At 51.7% G+C, this 17,236-nt stretch overlaps 1 protein-coding gene across 1 annotated transcript in view; it reads left to right on the top strand.

The window, feature by feature from the left end:
• The window catches only part of DAAM1 (dishevelled associated activator of morphogenesis 1), an 85,278-nt gene that overhangs the window by 46,293 nt on the left and 21,749 nt on the right, over window positions 1-17,236 (top strand). Inside the window, exons 4-16 of the mRNA XM_056493067.1 lie at window positions 1,443-1,532; window positions 9,898-9,969; window positions 11,152-11,246; window positions 12,926-13,259; window positions 13,660-13,770; window positions 13,858-13,961; window positions 14,392-14,458; window positions 14,784-14,901; window positions 14,979-15,117; window positions 15,472-15,530; window positions 15,857-16,044; window positions 16,371-16,676; window positions 16,767-16,874. Coding sequence (XP_056349042.1) covers window positions 1,443-1,532; window positions 9,898-9,969; window positions 11,152-11,246; window positions 12,926-13,259; window positions 13,660-13,770; window positions 13,858-13,961; window positions 14,392-14,458; window positions 14,784-14,901; window positions 14,979-15,117; window positions 15,472-15,530; window positions 15,857-16,044; window positions 16,371-16,676; window positions 16,767-16,874 — 1,791 coding nt within the window. The remainder of the gene's footprint in view (window positions 1-1,442; window positions 1,533-9,897; window positions 9,970-11,151; window positions 11,247-12,925; window positions 13,260-13,659; window positions 13,771-13,857; window positions 13,962-14,391; window positions 14,459-14,783; window positions 14,902-14,978; window positions 15,118-15,471; window positions 15,531-15,856; window positions 16,045-16,370; window positions 16,677-16,766; window positions 16,875-17,236) is intronic.

Genomic DNA, 17,236 nt, shown 5'->3' with positions numbered 1-17,236 from the left:
GTGAAAGAAAAAGCTCCACACCACCTTTCCTTTTGAGGAGTAATTTCATCAAGAAGAGAAATCAACACCTGCAGTGGGTAGATAAGCCTTTCTGAGATGTTTGGGGTTGCTAGCAGCCACTGGTGGTTGTTCTGGGGGGCCCCTAGGTTTGGGTTACAATAGCTGAAAGCTGCCTGCCTTGGCTGCTGGGTGCAATATGAGATAGAATTAGATCAGCTGAATTTCTCAGCTTGGTCTGTGGGCTTGCTGATGCAGGGACCCATTTTTTACCAGAGGCATCTTGCTCAGCCTTCCCCAAGCTTTGACTGGGGTACAGGAGCTGCCAGTTTTAGCTGGTAAGTGTTATATTGTTCAGGCAGGGAAGCTTTAACAGTTCTCCATATGGGCTTGTTTTGGTTGCTGGAATTAAATGTGTAATTTTTAATGGGGATCCTCTTACTTAAATCCACTGTCTGGGTGGGATGAGTTGGCAGAGCTTTCCTGTGACCTTCTGCAGCTTCTCCACTTCACTGCTGCCCCCAACCCCTCCAGCAGGAGCATTGTCACCAGTGGTGATTGTCATCATTGTCACCAGTGGTGGTGATTTTAAGGCACCCATGGTTCTAAGATCGATGCTGGCTTTAGCAACCAGCCTCCCAGCCCTGCCTGAATGTTTTATTTAGTTCCTCATAACAGCTTTGACCTACATCCAGCTCCAGGAAGCTTTGAGGCTTTGATAACAGTCGGGCATCCCTGCGGAGGGCACGCTGCTAGCCCAGCTTCCAGAGGAAAATGGATGTGTACTTTAAAAAAGCAGATAAACCAATAAAGGCTTCAGTCAGTAAACAGCTTTATCTCTGCCAGGCAGGACGTGATCCAGTTTTGATGGTAGAGGATGTACTGCTCTATGAACTGTAGGTATTAGGAAAAGAGCTTTTCCATTTTTAGCTGTAGGGAAACAAAGCAAAAGCCAAAACACCTACAGTTTTTGATGATATGAGGGTGTCAGCAGTGGAAATGGGCTGGACCACTCAGGGTGAGGTGCTCCAGTCAAGCAATGATGATAAAAATGAAAGGTTCTGTTTGAATTTTTCTTTGCTGTGTGTGACTTAGATGAGACTGCTCACCTGAAGCTGTCAGTGTGAGTCTTGTGGGTAGCTGTGATGGCTTCATGGGTGTCCTTTCCAAACCACTTACAGCCTTTAAAAGCAATGAAGGAGATGTCTGGGAGGGACAAGGCAGGGAGGTTTTTAGCCCAGAGCCAGGAGAGGTCAGCAAGAGCAGGATGAGCATTGGCATCATTCCCTGGCAGGTGGAGGGGCACGGGGTGATGCTGTGGGGTCACTCTTGGGCTGAGGTGTGGCCCCACACTGCTTTACACTGCTTGTCTGGGGGGCTGTGTCTGTGCCATCACCTGTCAGTGTGCTCAGGTTGCATGTTTTGTGTCTCTTTCCCCTTTCCAGGATGAGCTTGACCTCACAGACAAGCACAGGGAGGCGATGTTCGCGCTGCCGGCCGAGAAGAAGTGGCAGATCTACTGCAGCAAGAAAAAGGTGAGAGACTCTTGGCTGCTGAGCCTCTTGCCTCTCATGCAGGATGGGGAGGAGCTGGGGGGAGGACACAGCTCTGTTGGGATGCCAAGGGGTGTTTGGGGTGTCAGAAATGTTCCTGGAGTGACCCTGGGAAAACAAGCCCATCCAGGCTGGAGGGGTGTCCCCACACCCACAGAGTGTCCCCAGCCCCATGCTCACCCCTGCCAGCACATCAGGGCCATGTGGAGCTCTGTGAGCACTGAGGTTGGCCTTGCAGGGGTGAGGGGTTGCTCACCATCTCCCTAGAGCCCCTCTCAGTACCTAAAGGGGGTTTAGAAAACAGATGAGGATGGACATTATAACAGGGGCTGTTGCTGTTGGACAAGGGCTAATGATTTTAAACTGCAAGTTTATTTAGGTTAGATAAAAGGAAGAAGGTTTATACAGTGAGGCTGTTGAAACACTGGCACAGGTTGCCCAGAGAAGCTGTGGATGCTCCACCCCTGGGAGTGTTCCAGGCCAGGTAGGATGGGTTTTGGAGCAGCCTGGTCTGGTGGCAGGTATCTCTGCTGGCAGCAGGGACATTGGAACCATCTGATCTTTAAGGTTCCTGCCAACCCAAACCATTCTAGGGTTCTGTGATGCCATTCCCTGACTGGCCACTGTGCCCCTCACCTGGCTGCAGGGGTGGCTGGGCAGTGCTGGCAGTCACTGGCCCCACTCAGAGGCTGCTCTCTGCTGTAAATGCCTCTTTTCTCCTGCTCTAGCAATGGCACCAGATTTTCCATCCCCATTTTAGGCCAAGAGCAGGCTTACCTTGCTCATGTAGGATTAAGTTTTAAGCCTCTCATAAATACCCCTGAAATCCCTGTATTATTGTTAGACAGAGGCCTGCCATGCCCGAGATTTAAACTGGAGGGAGAAGGGATGTTAACAAATTACAGGCACAGCTCTGGATCAACAGGAGAATGGGCAGGGGATGCTCCCTCCTCACTCCCTGGTGGATAAGCAGAGCCTGGCCCTGGTGTGTCTGGATAATGGGAGAGTTAAGTCAGGCAAAGCTGTGTAATTATTGTTGTGAGTGGAGATTAGGTGCTATCTAATCTCCTGAGGAAGGGTTTAGATGGAGCTGATGGTGGCTCTTTCCAGAACCTCCTTGCTCTCATGGCTTTTTAGAGGCTGTGCTGTGGGGAAGGAGCCACAGAAGAGCCTGTGGCATCCTCTGGGTTCTGGGGGCAGGAACCCATCTGGGGCTGGATCCTGGTGCTGCTCCCTCTGCTCCTCATTCCTCTGGCTCTTCCCAGCCACTCCTTCCCCACTTGAGCTGCACAGCACATGTGCCACTGCTTGCTCTGATGGAGACAAAGGCTTTTCTCCTGCTTTTTAATTAAAAATGAGCGAGAAGACATCCATGAAGGCTCCAGCCATGGAGGAAATCAGGAATTCCATGGGCTGGAGAACATTTCTGTGCACAGCAGGCTGCAGGCTGTCCTGCCCTGTGTGATGGTGACCAGTGAGCAGCAGAAACACTGCTGGCAGCTCGTAAATCTTACTTGTGCTCCTGTGTATTTGTGAGGCAAATCACCTACATGGTAGCCTGGCATCAAGGAGAGGGGCTGGACATCTCCAGCTGGGAGCAGAATCTGGTTTTTGGGCAGGGCAGCAGGGCTGGGGGTAGGACAGTGGTCCTGCCTGCCTGGCTGGGCTGCACTCTGAGTGGCAGCAATTTGGGAAGTGCAGGATGTGCCCAAAGCCTGTGTTTAACAGCAAGTTGTTGCTTGAGATGCTTGTGGCACCCAGTTTCACCTGGTGGGTCCCAGGGGGCTGGCAAAGATGGACATCAGTCTCAGGCCTGATGTACCAACAGTCCAAAATTGTCCCCTGAGCAGCTTTTGCTCTTTACTCTGCTGCTGATTTTGGCAGGTGCTTCTGCTTTGCTGTTGGTGTCATCCACCACAGTCAGCTCTGCAGAGCACATCCCAGATGTTGCTGTTTTATATGTTCCCTTGATGGGCAAGATGTTTTAAGAGAGAACCAAAAATGAGACATTTTTTGCAGTTTTGTCCTGGAAGGAGCCTGACAGCAGCTCCTTGGCAGCTCCTGTTGGGAGGAAATAGGGGAAATGCAGCTATTCCCCAGGCACGTTTCCTTCCCTGGAATGCTTCCCAGAGAAACCTGTATCCTGGTTTCTGTGCCCTGCTGGTTGTATCCCAGCCCACAGGACTGTTTTGGCAGGTGGAGGCTTTGTCCATGGATTCTCCATCCATGGAGAGGGTGGGTTGGATCCCATCCCTGGGGACTGCTCTGCATGAGCTCCTCGTGGTCCCACCCCTGCTGCCTCAGCCTGTGTTGCTCAGAGACACAAAAGCATCTCCTGATGGGGCTGGTGAGTTCTGTCAGCAGCAACACGAGGAGGAACTGAAGTCTGCCCTAAATCCAGCAGTGCTGGGGGCAGGAGAGAGATTTAAAGATTATTGGAGAGACTTCCTTTGCAGCCATCAGCCCCTCTATGGCTGGGATAAAGCAGGGAAGTGCAAATGCATCAGCAGAGGGATAAATCTGCTTTTAGCAGTGGTATTTCTGGATGATGACTCGTTCCATTCCTCATCCCAAAATACTTCTCTCCCTGCTGGCCCTGCTCTCCAGGAGAGGATATTGCTTGGAAGTGCAGGAGGAAGCAGGAGGGTTTCCAGATCTGCTGTTTCTTTGGCTGTGGGTTTGCCTCAGTGGCAGAGGGTGACTCAGCTGGCCTTTTTCCAGAGGGAGTTAATGATTAACCCTTTGTGCTTAGTCTGCAGGACCTGTTTAACCACAGGTTTGGATCTTGGCAGCCCATGTAGGTCATGCCATGTTAAAGCAGCTCAAAGAGTGGCTTTTATGAGCCTCAAAATATGGGTGGGTACAGGGTGTTGGGGCAGAAGCTCAGGATAAATAACCAGGTGGGAAGGATGGGAGGTAAAAAACAGCTCATGTGCGTGCAGGGTCTGGCTCTGCCCCTCTCCCTTTGGGTCCAGCTGAGCATTTCTAGAGCTGGAGTTGAGGAAAAACGACCTGCAGGGTTGCCAAGTGATGCTGAGCTCTGTAAGCTTGTGCTGAAAACCCTGTGGCATCACCAGCCCTGGGTGCATCACTGAGCTGTGTGAAGCAAAGCTTGTATCTAAAATTTCCTCAGGGGTCAGATAAAAACCAGGATCCTTTCACATTAGGAAGAGGCAGCAGTGATTTTTCAGGGGAAATATGTGATAAATAGGGAAATGAGTGATGTCTGTCCAGTAATCCTCTATTTCCCCTCCAAATGTGCCTTCCACCCACTCCTCCAGAGAGCTTTGCTTTCCAGCTCCTTCTTCCACTTGTCCTGCTCACTCCTGCAGCTTGTGTTCCATTTCCTTCACTTAAATCACATCAATTCCCCATATTTCTGCTGCAGTAGCAGAACTGAGAGCAAAAGCTGACAAAGATGGCATGCAGGGGAGGGGAGGGGAGGACAGAGCATTTTGCCATGCTCCAGGGTCACCTGGGATCCGTGGGGAGGATTTCATGGCTCTGAGCATCCAGGTATACCTGCTGTTATTGCAGCAGCAGGTTGAAATGCCATCCCAGGTGTCATTTGCTCAGGCTGACCCAGAGGAACTGGCTCTTTGCATGGCTGGGGGTGTTTTTCACTGGGAAATGTTTATGGCTTTTATCTTTCAAGGTAATTCCCCCTTTAGTTCCAATCACAACACACTTTTGTTTAAGCAAGGTTTTTCTCACTCTCTGGCCAAGAAATGCATCTGTTAGCAATCTTTTTGGGTTTTAAAGGGAAGCTTTTCAAACAATGAACCAGCTGACTACGAAAGGCATCTGGTCATGCTGTATTTGCTTATGGGGAGCATAATTTTTAAACCCTGGGAAAAGTGTGTGTTTGTGGAGGAGAGGGTATAGGAAGTGTTAGCATATGGAAAACCAGAGCAGGCTGGGCTGGGCTGGTTCAGACCCTGGGAGCTCAGCCTGGGGAGAGTCTGATGGAATTCCAGCCCTTTGCAGCTTGGCAATGGGGAAGCAGCTGTGTTGGATCATTTAGGTGCTGTTCCAGGGATACCTGGAGGGATGAGGGAGCTGTGGTGTGCTCAAACCCCCACCAGCACACTCCTGGCAAGGGCTGGGCCATGCTGGTGGAGCTGGGCTGGTTTAAACATCTCTCACAGGCTGCAGGCCCCTTGGCTTTCAAACCCATCCATGCCAAGCCTGCCTCTCTCTGACCTTGCAAACAGCATCCAGTGGATCATCCAGAGCACTCAGGGAGGGAGGGGCTGCCAAAATGCAGTGAGCTGCCAGCTTTCCCTTGCTCTGCTGCTGTGGAGCAGCAAGGAGGGCTGGGGAACACTGTGCAAGGTAAGGTATGTCAGGACAATGTGTAAAAATGAAGGGGGTGTTCCTGGTTTTGCAGCTGGTGCCAATTGAAGAGGGTTTTTTTAATCCCTTCTTGTGACTTTCCTGGGGCAGACCAGCCCTGCAGGTTGTGCCAAGAGAGAGGTGAACTACCAAAATCATAGAATTTTTAGGGTTGGAAAAACCTCTGAGATCATTGAATCCAGCCATTAACCCTGTGCTGCCTGGCCCCAGGTGCCACATCTCAGGATTTGAGTGCTGCAGGGATGGTGATTCCACCACTCCTGGGCAGCCTGTTCCACTGCCTGACCACGTTTTCAGTGAAGAAGTTTTTCCTAATATCCAATCTAAGCCTCCTGAGGCCATTTCCTTTTGTCCTGTCACTTGCTGCCTTGGAGAAAAGCCTTGGCTGTTGTCACTGAAGGGCTCTCTGGGGCTTGCTGTGAGCCAGCCCTTTCCTGCCAGCCTTGTGGGATGTACCTTGGTGTGTTGGGTGTCAGGGGGGTGGGGAACTCAGCCAGCCCCCATCAGTTATCCCAAAGCAGCTGCAGATCCAGTTATCCCAAAGCACCCCCATGGGCTGAGAGTGTGGGGAGGCAGGCTGCTGCATCAGGTGTGACATCCCCTGCAGACTGAGGGGCTAAAGGATGCTCCCAGAAGTTTAGGGAGCAAAGCAGGTGAGACAGAGCACTGAGGAGCATCACAGGTGTGTGTCTCCCCAGCCCCATGGGGACGTGCTGTGAGGCTGCACTGCTCCCAGTGCATTCCTGCAGGTCAGGGCAGCAGGAGCTTTGGGGGTGCACCTGGAAGGTGCAGACAGGCTGAGAGCACCTTGGGATGGCTTTGAGCCCCCACCTCTTGTGTGGCATGGTCATTGGGAAGAGAAGGAAGTCTGGCTGTGGGAGCTGCTGATGCTCCAGGGGGAGGCTGGGGAAGTGTCAGGCTCAAAACCAAGGCTGGGGAGTGAGAGACCTCCCTGGGAAGAGCCAAGGGATGGCTGGAGCTGGCAGATGGGTGACCTGCACTTGAGAAAGCTCCTGCTAATGAGGCATGATGACTGGGCACTGCTTTCCCTGGGATGGAGCTCAGTTATTGTGCTCACATCACAGCACCCCCTGCCTCTGCCAGCATGGAACAGAGCAGTCCCTGGCATCCCTCAGCCCCACACACAGAGCTCAGGGACAGCAGGGACACATGAGAGGGTGACATGGTGACACCAGGGACTTGTGGTTTTGGCAGGTCCCTGGAAGGAAGAAGTAGGTGAGGGGAGCAGGTGGAACAAAGCAGGGGATGGAGCAAGGTCTGCCCTTGTCTGCACAGCTTTGGCACGTTTAATTTTTGCAGCTGAGCAGGTGTGGTGGCACATTGGGGGCTGGAGGACAGTGAGGGATGTTGATGAGCAATTAAAGCCATCATTGTGTCTAACAGAGCAGCTCAGTCTGGGTTCCTGCCCTCAGATCAGCCCTCACTTCTTTGCTGCTTGACAGCACACACAGCAAGGCTCAGCCCAGAGAGTCAGGAGCTGGATGATGTTCAGTGATGTGATGGAACATCCCAGGGATGCTCACGTTGGAAGTGCTCAGCTCAGTGTCTGGGCACCCCTCCCCAGAGGCAAGCTGCAAAACCCACATCCCCAAACCCACCCTGCCTGCTGGGAAACCCTTTTACACACCCAGCCTTCCACACCCTGATGTGGAGATGTTCCTCCTCCTCCTGGCTCTGAGCAGAGCCTTGTGACTCACTTCCCTCGGGGCTGTCGCTTTGTCAGGGGATTTCTTTAGCTCCAGGAGCACACCAAAGGACACTTACCCGTGTGCTGTAGCCCATTAGCCCCGGTAATTACCACTGAGCAGCATCCTGCAGAGCTGAGGGGAGGGAAGCCCCTGCCCTGATCCTTGCCTGCTTTATTGTGCAGCCCCCTTTGCTGGGAAGCTGCTTTCCAAGAGCCTGCCCAGCTGCTCATCGGAATTAATGAGGTTCTGCTGCACTTAATTGAGAGCACTCTCTAAATTGGGGGTTTCAGGGAGGAAACGCCAGAGCCCGAGGGAGCCGAGCAAAGGGAAATATTTATAATGCAGCACATTAATTATAAATGAGCAGTTTAGCCAATTTTGTTGTTCTGCCTCCCCTCCACCCCCTGGAGACCTTTATTTGCTCCAGTGCTTCTGTTCAGCCCTAAGTGAGCAGCAGGTCCCTCCCTGGCTGCCTCCCAGGGGTTCACAGCAGGGAAGGTGCTGGGCTGTGGGCTGAGCCAGCCCTGCTGCCTTCCCTCCACTCCTCACTCCCTGCCCTGCTCTCACCTGGGCACATCTGGCCACATCTGCTGCTGTGCCAGGTGGGGGCCTTGCCACCCTTCCCAGCTGGTGTCTGGTGGGAAAGAGACACTCCTCATACCAGGGACAATGGCAAAAACCTTCTGTGACACCTCCAGCAGGTGACAGGACCGTGCTCAAGGCACCCATGAGTGTCCCAGCTCTGCTGTCCCTGCAGTACATTTGCTTGCTCGACCCTCAAGTGAGGTAAAAAAGCTGGGAAAATCAGAATGGCCAGAAGCTTTGTGCAGGGCACAGAGGAGGGGCTGGCACGAGTGCCCAGAGCTGGAAGCCCTGATGGCCATATCAGACAGAATTGTCACTGAGCAGACAGGTGGCCTGAGCCCAGCCCAGCTGCCTGCCACCTCTGAGGGGCTGTGGGGTCAGGAAAAGTGTTAAAGCAAAGGGCAGAGGTTCCCAGGCCCCTTGGTTCTCTCAGAATTGTTCTGTCCCTACCCTGGAGCCAAGGGTCAGGTGTGGAGGGACAGGCTGTTCAGCCCAAAGTGAGTGTCATCCAAATTACCTGTCCTTGGCTCCTTGTGTGCTCATCTTGGCTCTCTGCAGCTTGGGAAGTTTGGGTGCACAAATGTTTTCCACATACACCTCTTGAGCCACAGTAAATATTTGGGATTCTGCTGCTCTGCCTGTCTGTGTGCACAGAGGTGGGGGCAGAGAGGAGATGGTCCAGCTCCCCCCTTTGTAGGTGTTTGTGCTGTGGGGTGAGGTTTACAAACTTCTCTTAAAGTTAGGGAAGGGGCAGAGCCATGCAGCAAGTCAGGCTGTGATCAGAAGGTGCTTTCTGATGGAAAATGTTTGTGATTTGTGTAGGTTTGTTGACTCCAGCCTAGACCTGTGTGGCATTTCTGCTGTGAAATCTTCTCCTTTTGATATATATGTGTTTAGGAAAATAAAGTGGGGAAAAGGTTAATGATGAAGTATTCCCTCAAATTCTGCCTGCTTACTCCATGCAGCCCCTGGGAATGGGCAGCATTGGTTACCTGAGCTGGGCTCAGAGCTCCTTCAGCCATGTCCTGCAAGAACAGGCAGAGCCTGAAAACCCTCATGAGCCCTGACAGATGCAGGGCATTGAGGACCAGGGTGGCCAAATGAGGCTCTGCATCATTCAGTGTCACAGATCATGGGCCCAGGGGTGACATCCTTCAGGAGGTGACATTGCCAGATGCATGTTCCTCCCAGAGACTTATGAAGTCCCCAGAGGAGCTGTTGTGCCTGGAGTCTCTCTGAGGATGTTGATAAGTCATGGTTCTGCTCCAGGAGTGCAGCCTAGATCATGTCACATTTAAACGCTCTTCATTGCTTATAAACATTTCCCCCCTGAGCATATTCAAGGCTGTGCAGCCAAAACTTCAAGGGCACTGTAGAGTTGAAACAAGAGATGTAAAATTTCAGTGTGCTTTCCCTGAAGCTGATAATCACAAGACTGATGCAGTGTCAGTGGGGTAGTGTTTGGTTATAGGCAGGTGGTGTAATTGTATTTAAAATATGGCAATTCAATAAACCAGCTAATGTTCCCATAGATGGAGTCAGGGGTAAGCTCAGAATACAGAAAGTCACACTTATATTAATATAAAGCAATGCAAAAGCTCAGGGGTGCTTCAGAAGTGGTTGATCATGAAAGGAAGGGGATGTTAATAATATTTTTACTAATCTGGCTTTGTTTCCCTTTTTTTGTCCCCTCCCAGGACCAGGAAGAAAATAAAGGAGCCACCAGCTGGCCGGAGTTCTACATCGATCAGCTGAACTCCATGGCTGCTGTGAGTGTTCCCCAGAGCTCTGGTGCCCCTGTGGGGCACAGGACAGTGGGGACAGTCTGTCAGCACTGTGCCTGGCAGGGGGCAGGTGTCAGCAGAGGCAGTGTCTTTGTTAGACCAGCAGGTACAGCTGCAGAGTGGAGATGTTCCTGCAGCCCCTGGGGCGTTTGTGCAGTCACAGAGCCATGGATGGGGTGTGGGTGGGAAGGGACCCTAAAGAACATCCTGTCCCAGCCCCCTTCCAGCAGAGCAGGTTGCTGCCAGCCCCATCCACCTGGCCTTGGCACTGCAGGGATGGGCAGAGGGGTGAGCAGGGGGGGTGAGCCAGGAGGGAGAGTGCTGCTTCCCTCTGGGAGAGGCAGGAACACCCAGTGCTGGCCACGGGCTGCCAGCCAGGCAGAGCCCTGAGCCTGAGCAGAGCTCGTGATCAAAGCCTGCCAGATGCCTGGAGGGTGCCTTTGATCTCCCTGGTGCTGCTGAAGAGGAGCTGGGTTAAATGGAGGGGTCAGCACAGCTCCTCCTATCTCTGGGACCCTTTCTCTCTGCTTTGGATTAGCCCAGCTGGGGCTGGCAGGGCTCACCCTGACCCTCTGGGGGCCCAGCCTGTTGGGTGGTGCAGGAGAGCTGCTTTAGCTGTAGCTGTGACCCATGCCTGCCCAGGGAGCTGGCAGCCCTGGTGAGGAGTCAAATCCCAGCCCCAGCCCCAGCTGGAGAGCAAAATCCAGTGTGGGAGATGCATCCTGTGCACACAGCCAGTGTCCCCAGCTGGGATTCACCCTGCTGGCTTGCACTTGGCAATGACAGGACTGGCTGTTCACCATCCCCATGGCCTGCTCTGGATGATCTCCAATAGTCTAATGTCTTTTTTTGGATGTCTTTTTTTATATTGTGGTGCCTGAAAGTGCCCCCAGGGCTCAAGGTGAGGCTGCACCAGTGCAGAGCAGAGCAGGAATTGTGTGGGGGCTTGGAGACAGTGCCCTCATTCCTGTGTCCCAGTCCAGGCTGTCTCCTTGCAGACCATAGAGAGGTTTTCCTCACTGCTCCTTTTCCCAAGTTCTGTGATTGCCATAAGGATTCTGGATGGGTTCAGGATCCCCATGGCTTGGCACAGTGGGTGGTGGGTGCTGCCCCTCCTGGGGCACACAGAGATTGTGATTCCTGATTTCTGCCTTCCTGCTGTCACAGAGAAAATCTCTGATCGCCTTGGAGAAGGAAGACGAGGAGGAGAGAAATAAAACAATCGAGAGTTTGAAGACTGCCCTGAGGACAAAACCAATGAGGCAATTCCCTTCCTTTGTGCCTTCACTGCTGGGGTTGTGGCTTTGGATTTGAGTTCTCTGGCAGAGCAGGGGGTTAAATAGGAATATCAATGGGAGCTGTACAGGGTGAGAGGGAGGCAAGGACTCTCAGGCACTAATTGCTTCTTTTTTTGTTTCACCAGCTGCTTTTTTTGTGTCACATTTTGTCATTTTGTTCTTTTGTCTTGGTCCTTTTAGTGGCCAAGAGCCACCAAGACCTCCCTGTCTGTTCAAGCAAATCAGGCAACTTTTTTTTATTTTTCCAAATTTTCCTTTGTATTGAACATAAGATAAAAATTCCTTAAAGTTTGATTTTTTTTTCCAAGAAAGTAATATTTATTGGTCAGCTAGGCCCTTTGTTTCAACTTCAACTCCTCTTGCACTTTATAAGGGAATAAAGTCACATGAATCTTCAGGCTTTTATGAAATGGGAAAAAAATTTTTGATGGGGAGGATAAGTGAAGGCTGGGACTCTTTCTGAATGTCTGTAGCTTTTCCTAATTTCATTTTCTCTGGAGTCTGCATACACACTTTTGCAACACTTAAGGTGCCTCAGGTTGACATCCTCTGATGGGAATGCATTCCACTAGGAAATGCCTGACCTGTTGTGGTTATGGAAGAAAAATTGCTTGCAAATACCTTTCCCTCTTCCACCTGTGGTGATGGTGAGAAATTCCCAGGGTCCAGAGTGAGCACCTGATTACTGTGACACCTTGTGAGTGCTGGCTCCTGCAGTGAGCAGGGCTAGTGAAACTTTATAAAACCCTTAAAAGTGGGGTTTGAGTGGTTTTTGAGGGATGCTGCAGACTCTGTAGAAAATTTTACCTGCTGCACCTCCTTGTGCACTCAGGGAAGTGAACACCAACTTTCCTATTGACTTTGGCTGGAAGAGGAGCAAGCTGAGGCAGAGAAAGCAGTTTTCCCCAAGCCTGCAATTTCCCCTTTTGTTGCTGCCCATCAGCATGGCTTGTTCTGAATTAAAACCATCCCAGTGCTGGGATGTTCTTGGCTGGTTTGCTCTCCGAGCCAGAGCCTTTTGCCAAGCCAGAGGACACCAGCCTGGATGGCACTGGGCATGGGGGCCCTAAAATCAGCAGTGTGCAGTGTTGTGTCAGCCTGGGGCACTGCCCTGTGTTTGCTGTCTGCTCTCTGTCCAGTGGCATTGTAAACCATGGTAAAAATCAGAAATCCCTTAAAACTGGGGAGCTGTGCCTGAGGGAGGAGAAGAATGTGGGTGGTGGGGCAGGAGAGGCAGCAGAGGGCAGAAAGGCTGGCACTGAGATGTCTGCAGCTGATGAGAGGTGACTTCAGGGCTTGGGATCTTCTTCCAGTTCAAAACTGGTCTCAAGACTCAGGTTGGTATTTTTTGCAGCGTGACTGCAAACTTCTAGCCTCCATCCTGGGACTTGTGTTGATGGCTGGGTTAGCTGGTTCTCTTTGAATATCCTTACTCTGAAGAACCTTGTGCAGGTGGTGCCTGGTTGCTTATGCCACCAGCCACCAATTAAATTGGTTTTACAACCTCATCCCTGTATCTGGGCCACAGGTACCCACGAAAAAGTATACAGGAAGATTCTGGGTTTACATTAGTTCTGAGGGTAAGACAGACTTGTAGCACTTTGAAAATGAAAACAAAAAGTGAAAACCCCTTTTCCTGGCAGGTTTGTGACCCGGTTCATCGACCTGGATGGTTTATCATGTATCCTCAACTTCCTCAAAAGCATGGACTATGAGACAGCAGAGTCTCGCATACATACCTCGCTCATTGGATGTATAAAAGCACTAATGAACAACTCCCTGGGCAGGGCCCACGTCCTGGCCCACCTGGAGAGCATCAATGTAATTGCTCAGAGTCTGAGCACAGAGAATATTAAGACAAAGGTGGCAGTGCTGGAAATCATGGGCGCCGTGTGCCTGGTTCCCGGGGGCCACAAGAAGGTACTGGAGGCCATGCTGCACTACCAGAAATATGCCAGTGAAAGGACTCGTTTTCAGGTAGGTGGGTCTCCACTCAGCCCTTGAAGTTCAGCATTCCTGTCCCTTTCTCCTGAATATCTAATTCAGCTTGCAAATGTTTTGTTATGGAAAAATCCAACTATGTCTGGTGGCAGCTGAGCGAAGAGGGAGGAAACAGTTATTTGAGGTGATACCCACAAAAAAAAAAAAACCAGCCAGGCTTGCTTGTGCAGGGTCACTGGGATCACAGCTCTGCAAGGCTGCAGCATGCCTGGCTGGGCTGGTGTTGGCCCAGATGGGTGCTGGGGTGGCCAGCAGCTGATGGTGCATCACCAGCTATGGGAGCATCACGAGGAGCTGTTCCTGCCTGTGTTCCCTGGCTGTGTGGGCAGCACTGGGGCTGTCACAGGGCGTGTCAGTGACACCTTGTGTTTGGCAGACGCTGATCAACGACCTGGACAAGAGCACGGGCCGGTACCGAGATGAAGTGAGCCTCAAGACAGCCATCATGTCCTTCATCAACGCCGTCCTCAGCCAGGGCGCAGGCGTGGTGAGCTCGGGGACAGGGCCTTGGGCTGCCCTTATTTCAGTGAGCACCTGCCTGTGCTGAGCCCACAGCTGTCCCTCTGCTTTGCAGGAAAGCCTGGATTTCAGACTCCATCTGAGATATGAGTTCCTCATGCTCGGCATCCAGCCAGTCATTGATAAGCTAAGACAGCACGAAAATTCTACCCTGGACCGGTGAGTGGTGACCCCCAGCACACCTGGGATCTTTGGCTGGTGCCCTTGCTTCAGGTGCTGGCCTTTGGGGAGATCACATGGCTCTGGAGTCACACCTCTTACAGAAATTCCTTGCTGTCTCCAGAGAGGGAAAAAAAAAATTCCAGCGTGGTTTTGCTGCATTCTGATGTGGGATTGACCTGGGGAGGATGTGATGTGGATATCAGGGTTCAGGGGATGCTCTCAGCCCTCATCCACCTCTTCTCATCCCAAAAGGCTCCTTGACCATCCTGTAGTAACTAGGAAGTTGAGGCTGAAGGTCCAGTTGGTGTTTCAAGCCTCACAGTGTCTGGTCTGCTGACAGACCAGCTGCCTGTAATTTATTAATTGTCCCATTTGTATCTGCTTTTAACAGGCTATTCTGGGTTTTTTTTTCCCTTTCTTTCCTCAGGCACTTAGATTTCTTTGAAATGCTTAGAAATGAAGATGAACTGGAGTTTGCCAAAAGATTTGAGCTGGTGAGTATGGATGCTGCTGATGCAAACACTGGCACTCAGTTTCACAGTTAGTTTTAAAAACACTTGTGAGCCCTGGGATAAAGAGTGGTCTTCTGGGTAAAACATGGAGGTTTGAAATCCTTCCTCTAAAAGGCCTAGAGCCTGCTTTAGTCCTTTTGTCCTCTGGCTGCCCAACAGCTCTGTTTGCCCCTCGCAGGGCAGTGGGGCTGGTATGTCTGTCAGTTTTGGGGTGGGGGTGACCTGGGGGATCTGGAGCTGAGACTTGGGGAGCAGGTAATGCTGTTGTGGGTGCAGTGGCCTGACCTAGCCTGGCTCCTGCCCACAGGTCCACATTGACACCAAGAGTGCAACGCAGATGTTCGAGCTGACGAGGAAGAGGCTGACGCACAGCGAGGCGTACCCGCACTTTATGTCCATCCTGCACCACTGTCTCCAGATGCCTTGTGAGTGCCAGGGCAGCCAGGAAACACACAGGCAGCCCAGCTCTCCTCTGCTCACATCTCCCCTTCCTTCCCTGCAGACAAAAGAAGTGGCAACACTGTCCAGTACTGGCTGCTGCTCGACAGGATCGTGCAGCAGATCGTCATTCAGAGTGACAAAGGGCAGGACCCCGACGCCACTCCCCTGGAAAACTTCAACATCAAAAACGTTGTACGAATGTGAGTGCTCAAGTGCACTGTTATTTACTCATTGCTGACACACAGTGATGTTCCTGTTCCTGTTCCTTGGCTGGAGGAATCCCTGGAGCTGCTGCCCTCCCAAAACTCACTCACCCCACCTCAACAGTGAGCCCCATCCTTTTTGTTAGACAGCACTTGTGAGCAGTATTTGAGATTCAGGAGTTTTTGCTTGTTCCCTGATAAATTTTACATAACCCTGATGAGGGGAGACACAGTTGGGTGTGTACCAGTTTGGGAGCCTTAAATCCTACTTCATTAGTTGTGTGCCTTGCTGAGGATGGTCTATTTGCTGTAGTAGGATTGTCTCACATGCTGCATCTCTTCTCCTTTTAGGTTAGTCAATGAAAATGAAGTGAAACAGTGGAAAGAGCAAGCAGAGAAAATGAGAAAAGGTGAGTGATGGAGAAATGCAGAGTGTCAGCTCTAACCTTGGCTAAACAGTTAACATACACATATATTTATATGTTTATTTATATATGTATCTGCAGGCTGAGAAGGGCTGAGGTAGTATCATGCCATGGGGCTGACATGGGAAATGGGCTGAGCAAATAATATTTTTTCATGGAGAGGCTCCAGAAGGGGTAATAAGGCACAGCACAGGCTCCCTTCTGTCAGCTTCAGCTGCTCTGCAGGGCAGCATGGAGTTTAGCCCCCATGGGCTGCTGTTGGCCAGAAGGAGTGTTTGTCACCCACAAGTGGTGTCCTGGGGCTGTTGCAGAGCACACAGAGCTGCAGCAGAAGCTGGAGAAGAAGGAGCGGGAGTGTGATGCCAAGGCCCAGGAGAAGGAGGAGATGATGCAGACACTGAACAAGATGAAGGAGAAGCTGGAGAAGGAGTCCAGTGAGCACAAGCAGGTCAAGCAGCAAGTGGCAGATCTCACAGCACAGCTCCACGAGATGAGCAGGGTGAGACCTCAGACTGCTCCCTGCTGTGGGCCCTGTCCCTACCCCCCTGCAGATGATCTGGGGTGGTTTCAGGAGGCTGGGCTGCATCAGCTCAGATGGGGGGCTGAGAAAGAGGCTTGGAAGAGCCACCAAGGTGTGTGTCCCTAGTGATGGGGTGATTCTGCCTCTCAGCTGCACTGAGCCTCAGTCAGGAGTGCTGAAGTCTTTGAACGCTTCCTTAGTTTCCTAAATTTTAACCAAATTAATTAAAAATCAGCATGGGGGTATTTCTTGGGTGGTGTCCTCCAACTCCACATGACCAGTTCCCATTCCTCTTTCTCTCCCAGAGGGCCATCTGTGCTGCCAGTCCTGGAGGACCTCCCATGCCACCAGGAGCACCTGGTGGCCCTTCACCTTCTCCAACGCCCGGATCTCTTCTCCCTCCTCCACCACCCCCACCACTCCCAGGGGTATGTCCCCCACCACCTCCCCCACCACCTCCTCCAGGTGGCCCCCCTCCTCCCCCTGGCCCCCCACCCCTGGGTGGGATGATGCCTCCCCCTGGACCACCTCTGGGCACAGCCTTCAAGAAGAAGAGCATCCCTCAGCCAACGAACGCCCTCAAGTCTTTCAACTGGTCCAAGCTTCCAGAGGTGAGCTGGGCAGTAATTTGGGCAGTGAGACTGGAGGTCCTGGATGGTGATCAGTGACCCCCAAACTGCAATGCTCCCACTGTCTTGCAGAACAAGCTGTCAGGCACTGTGTGGACCAACATAGATGACACAAAAGTGTTCAAAATCCTGGACCTTGAGGACCTGGAAAGGACATTCTCTGCCTACCAAAGACAGCAGGTAACAGCTGGCCTGGGGTGGGCACACCTGGGATCCATTCTGGGATCATTTGTGGTCCCAAACACATCTCCCATCATTGTTTCATGCCAAAGCCATGTTTGCCAGATTGACTTCATCTGCTTTGTCCCCTCATCCATGTGCCAGAGCCTTTGTGTTGAGGTGGCCTTTCATGGCTCACTGTGCCTGATTCACACCTGCACCCTGAAGATGGATCACCAAAAAAACACACACACCAAAAAAAAAAAAGAGACAGGGAATGTTATGAAAATAACCCCCAGATGTGGCCACAGTTGGGTAATATTTTTGGATTGCTCTTAACAACAACTGCTCCATGTGTCTGTATTGGGTGGAAAATTTCTATC

Source organism: Oenanthe melanoleuca, chromosome 5, assembly GCF_029582105.1.
Source record: "Oenanthe melanoleuca isolate GR-GAL-2019-014 chromosome 5, OMel1.0, whole genome shotgun sequence".
NCBI classification, from domain to species: domain Eukaryota; kingdom Metazoa; phylum Chordata; class Aves; order Passeriformes; family Muscicapidae; genus Oenanthe; species Oenanthe melanoleuca.
The sequence above is the reverse complement of the archived record's forward strand: the minus strand, read 5'-3'. Positions and strand labels throughout refer to the sequence as shown.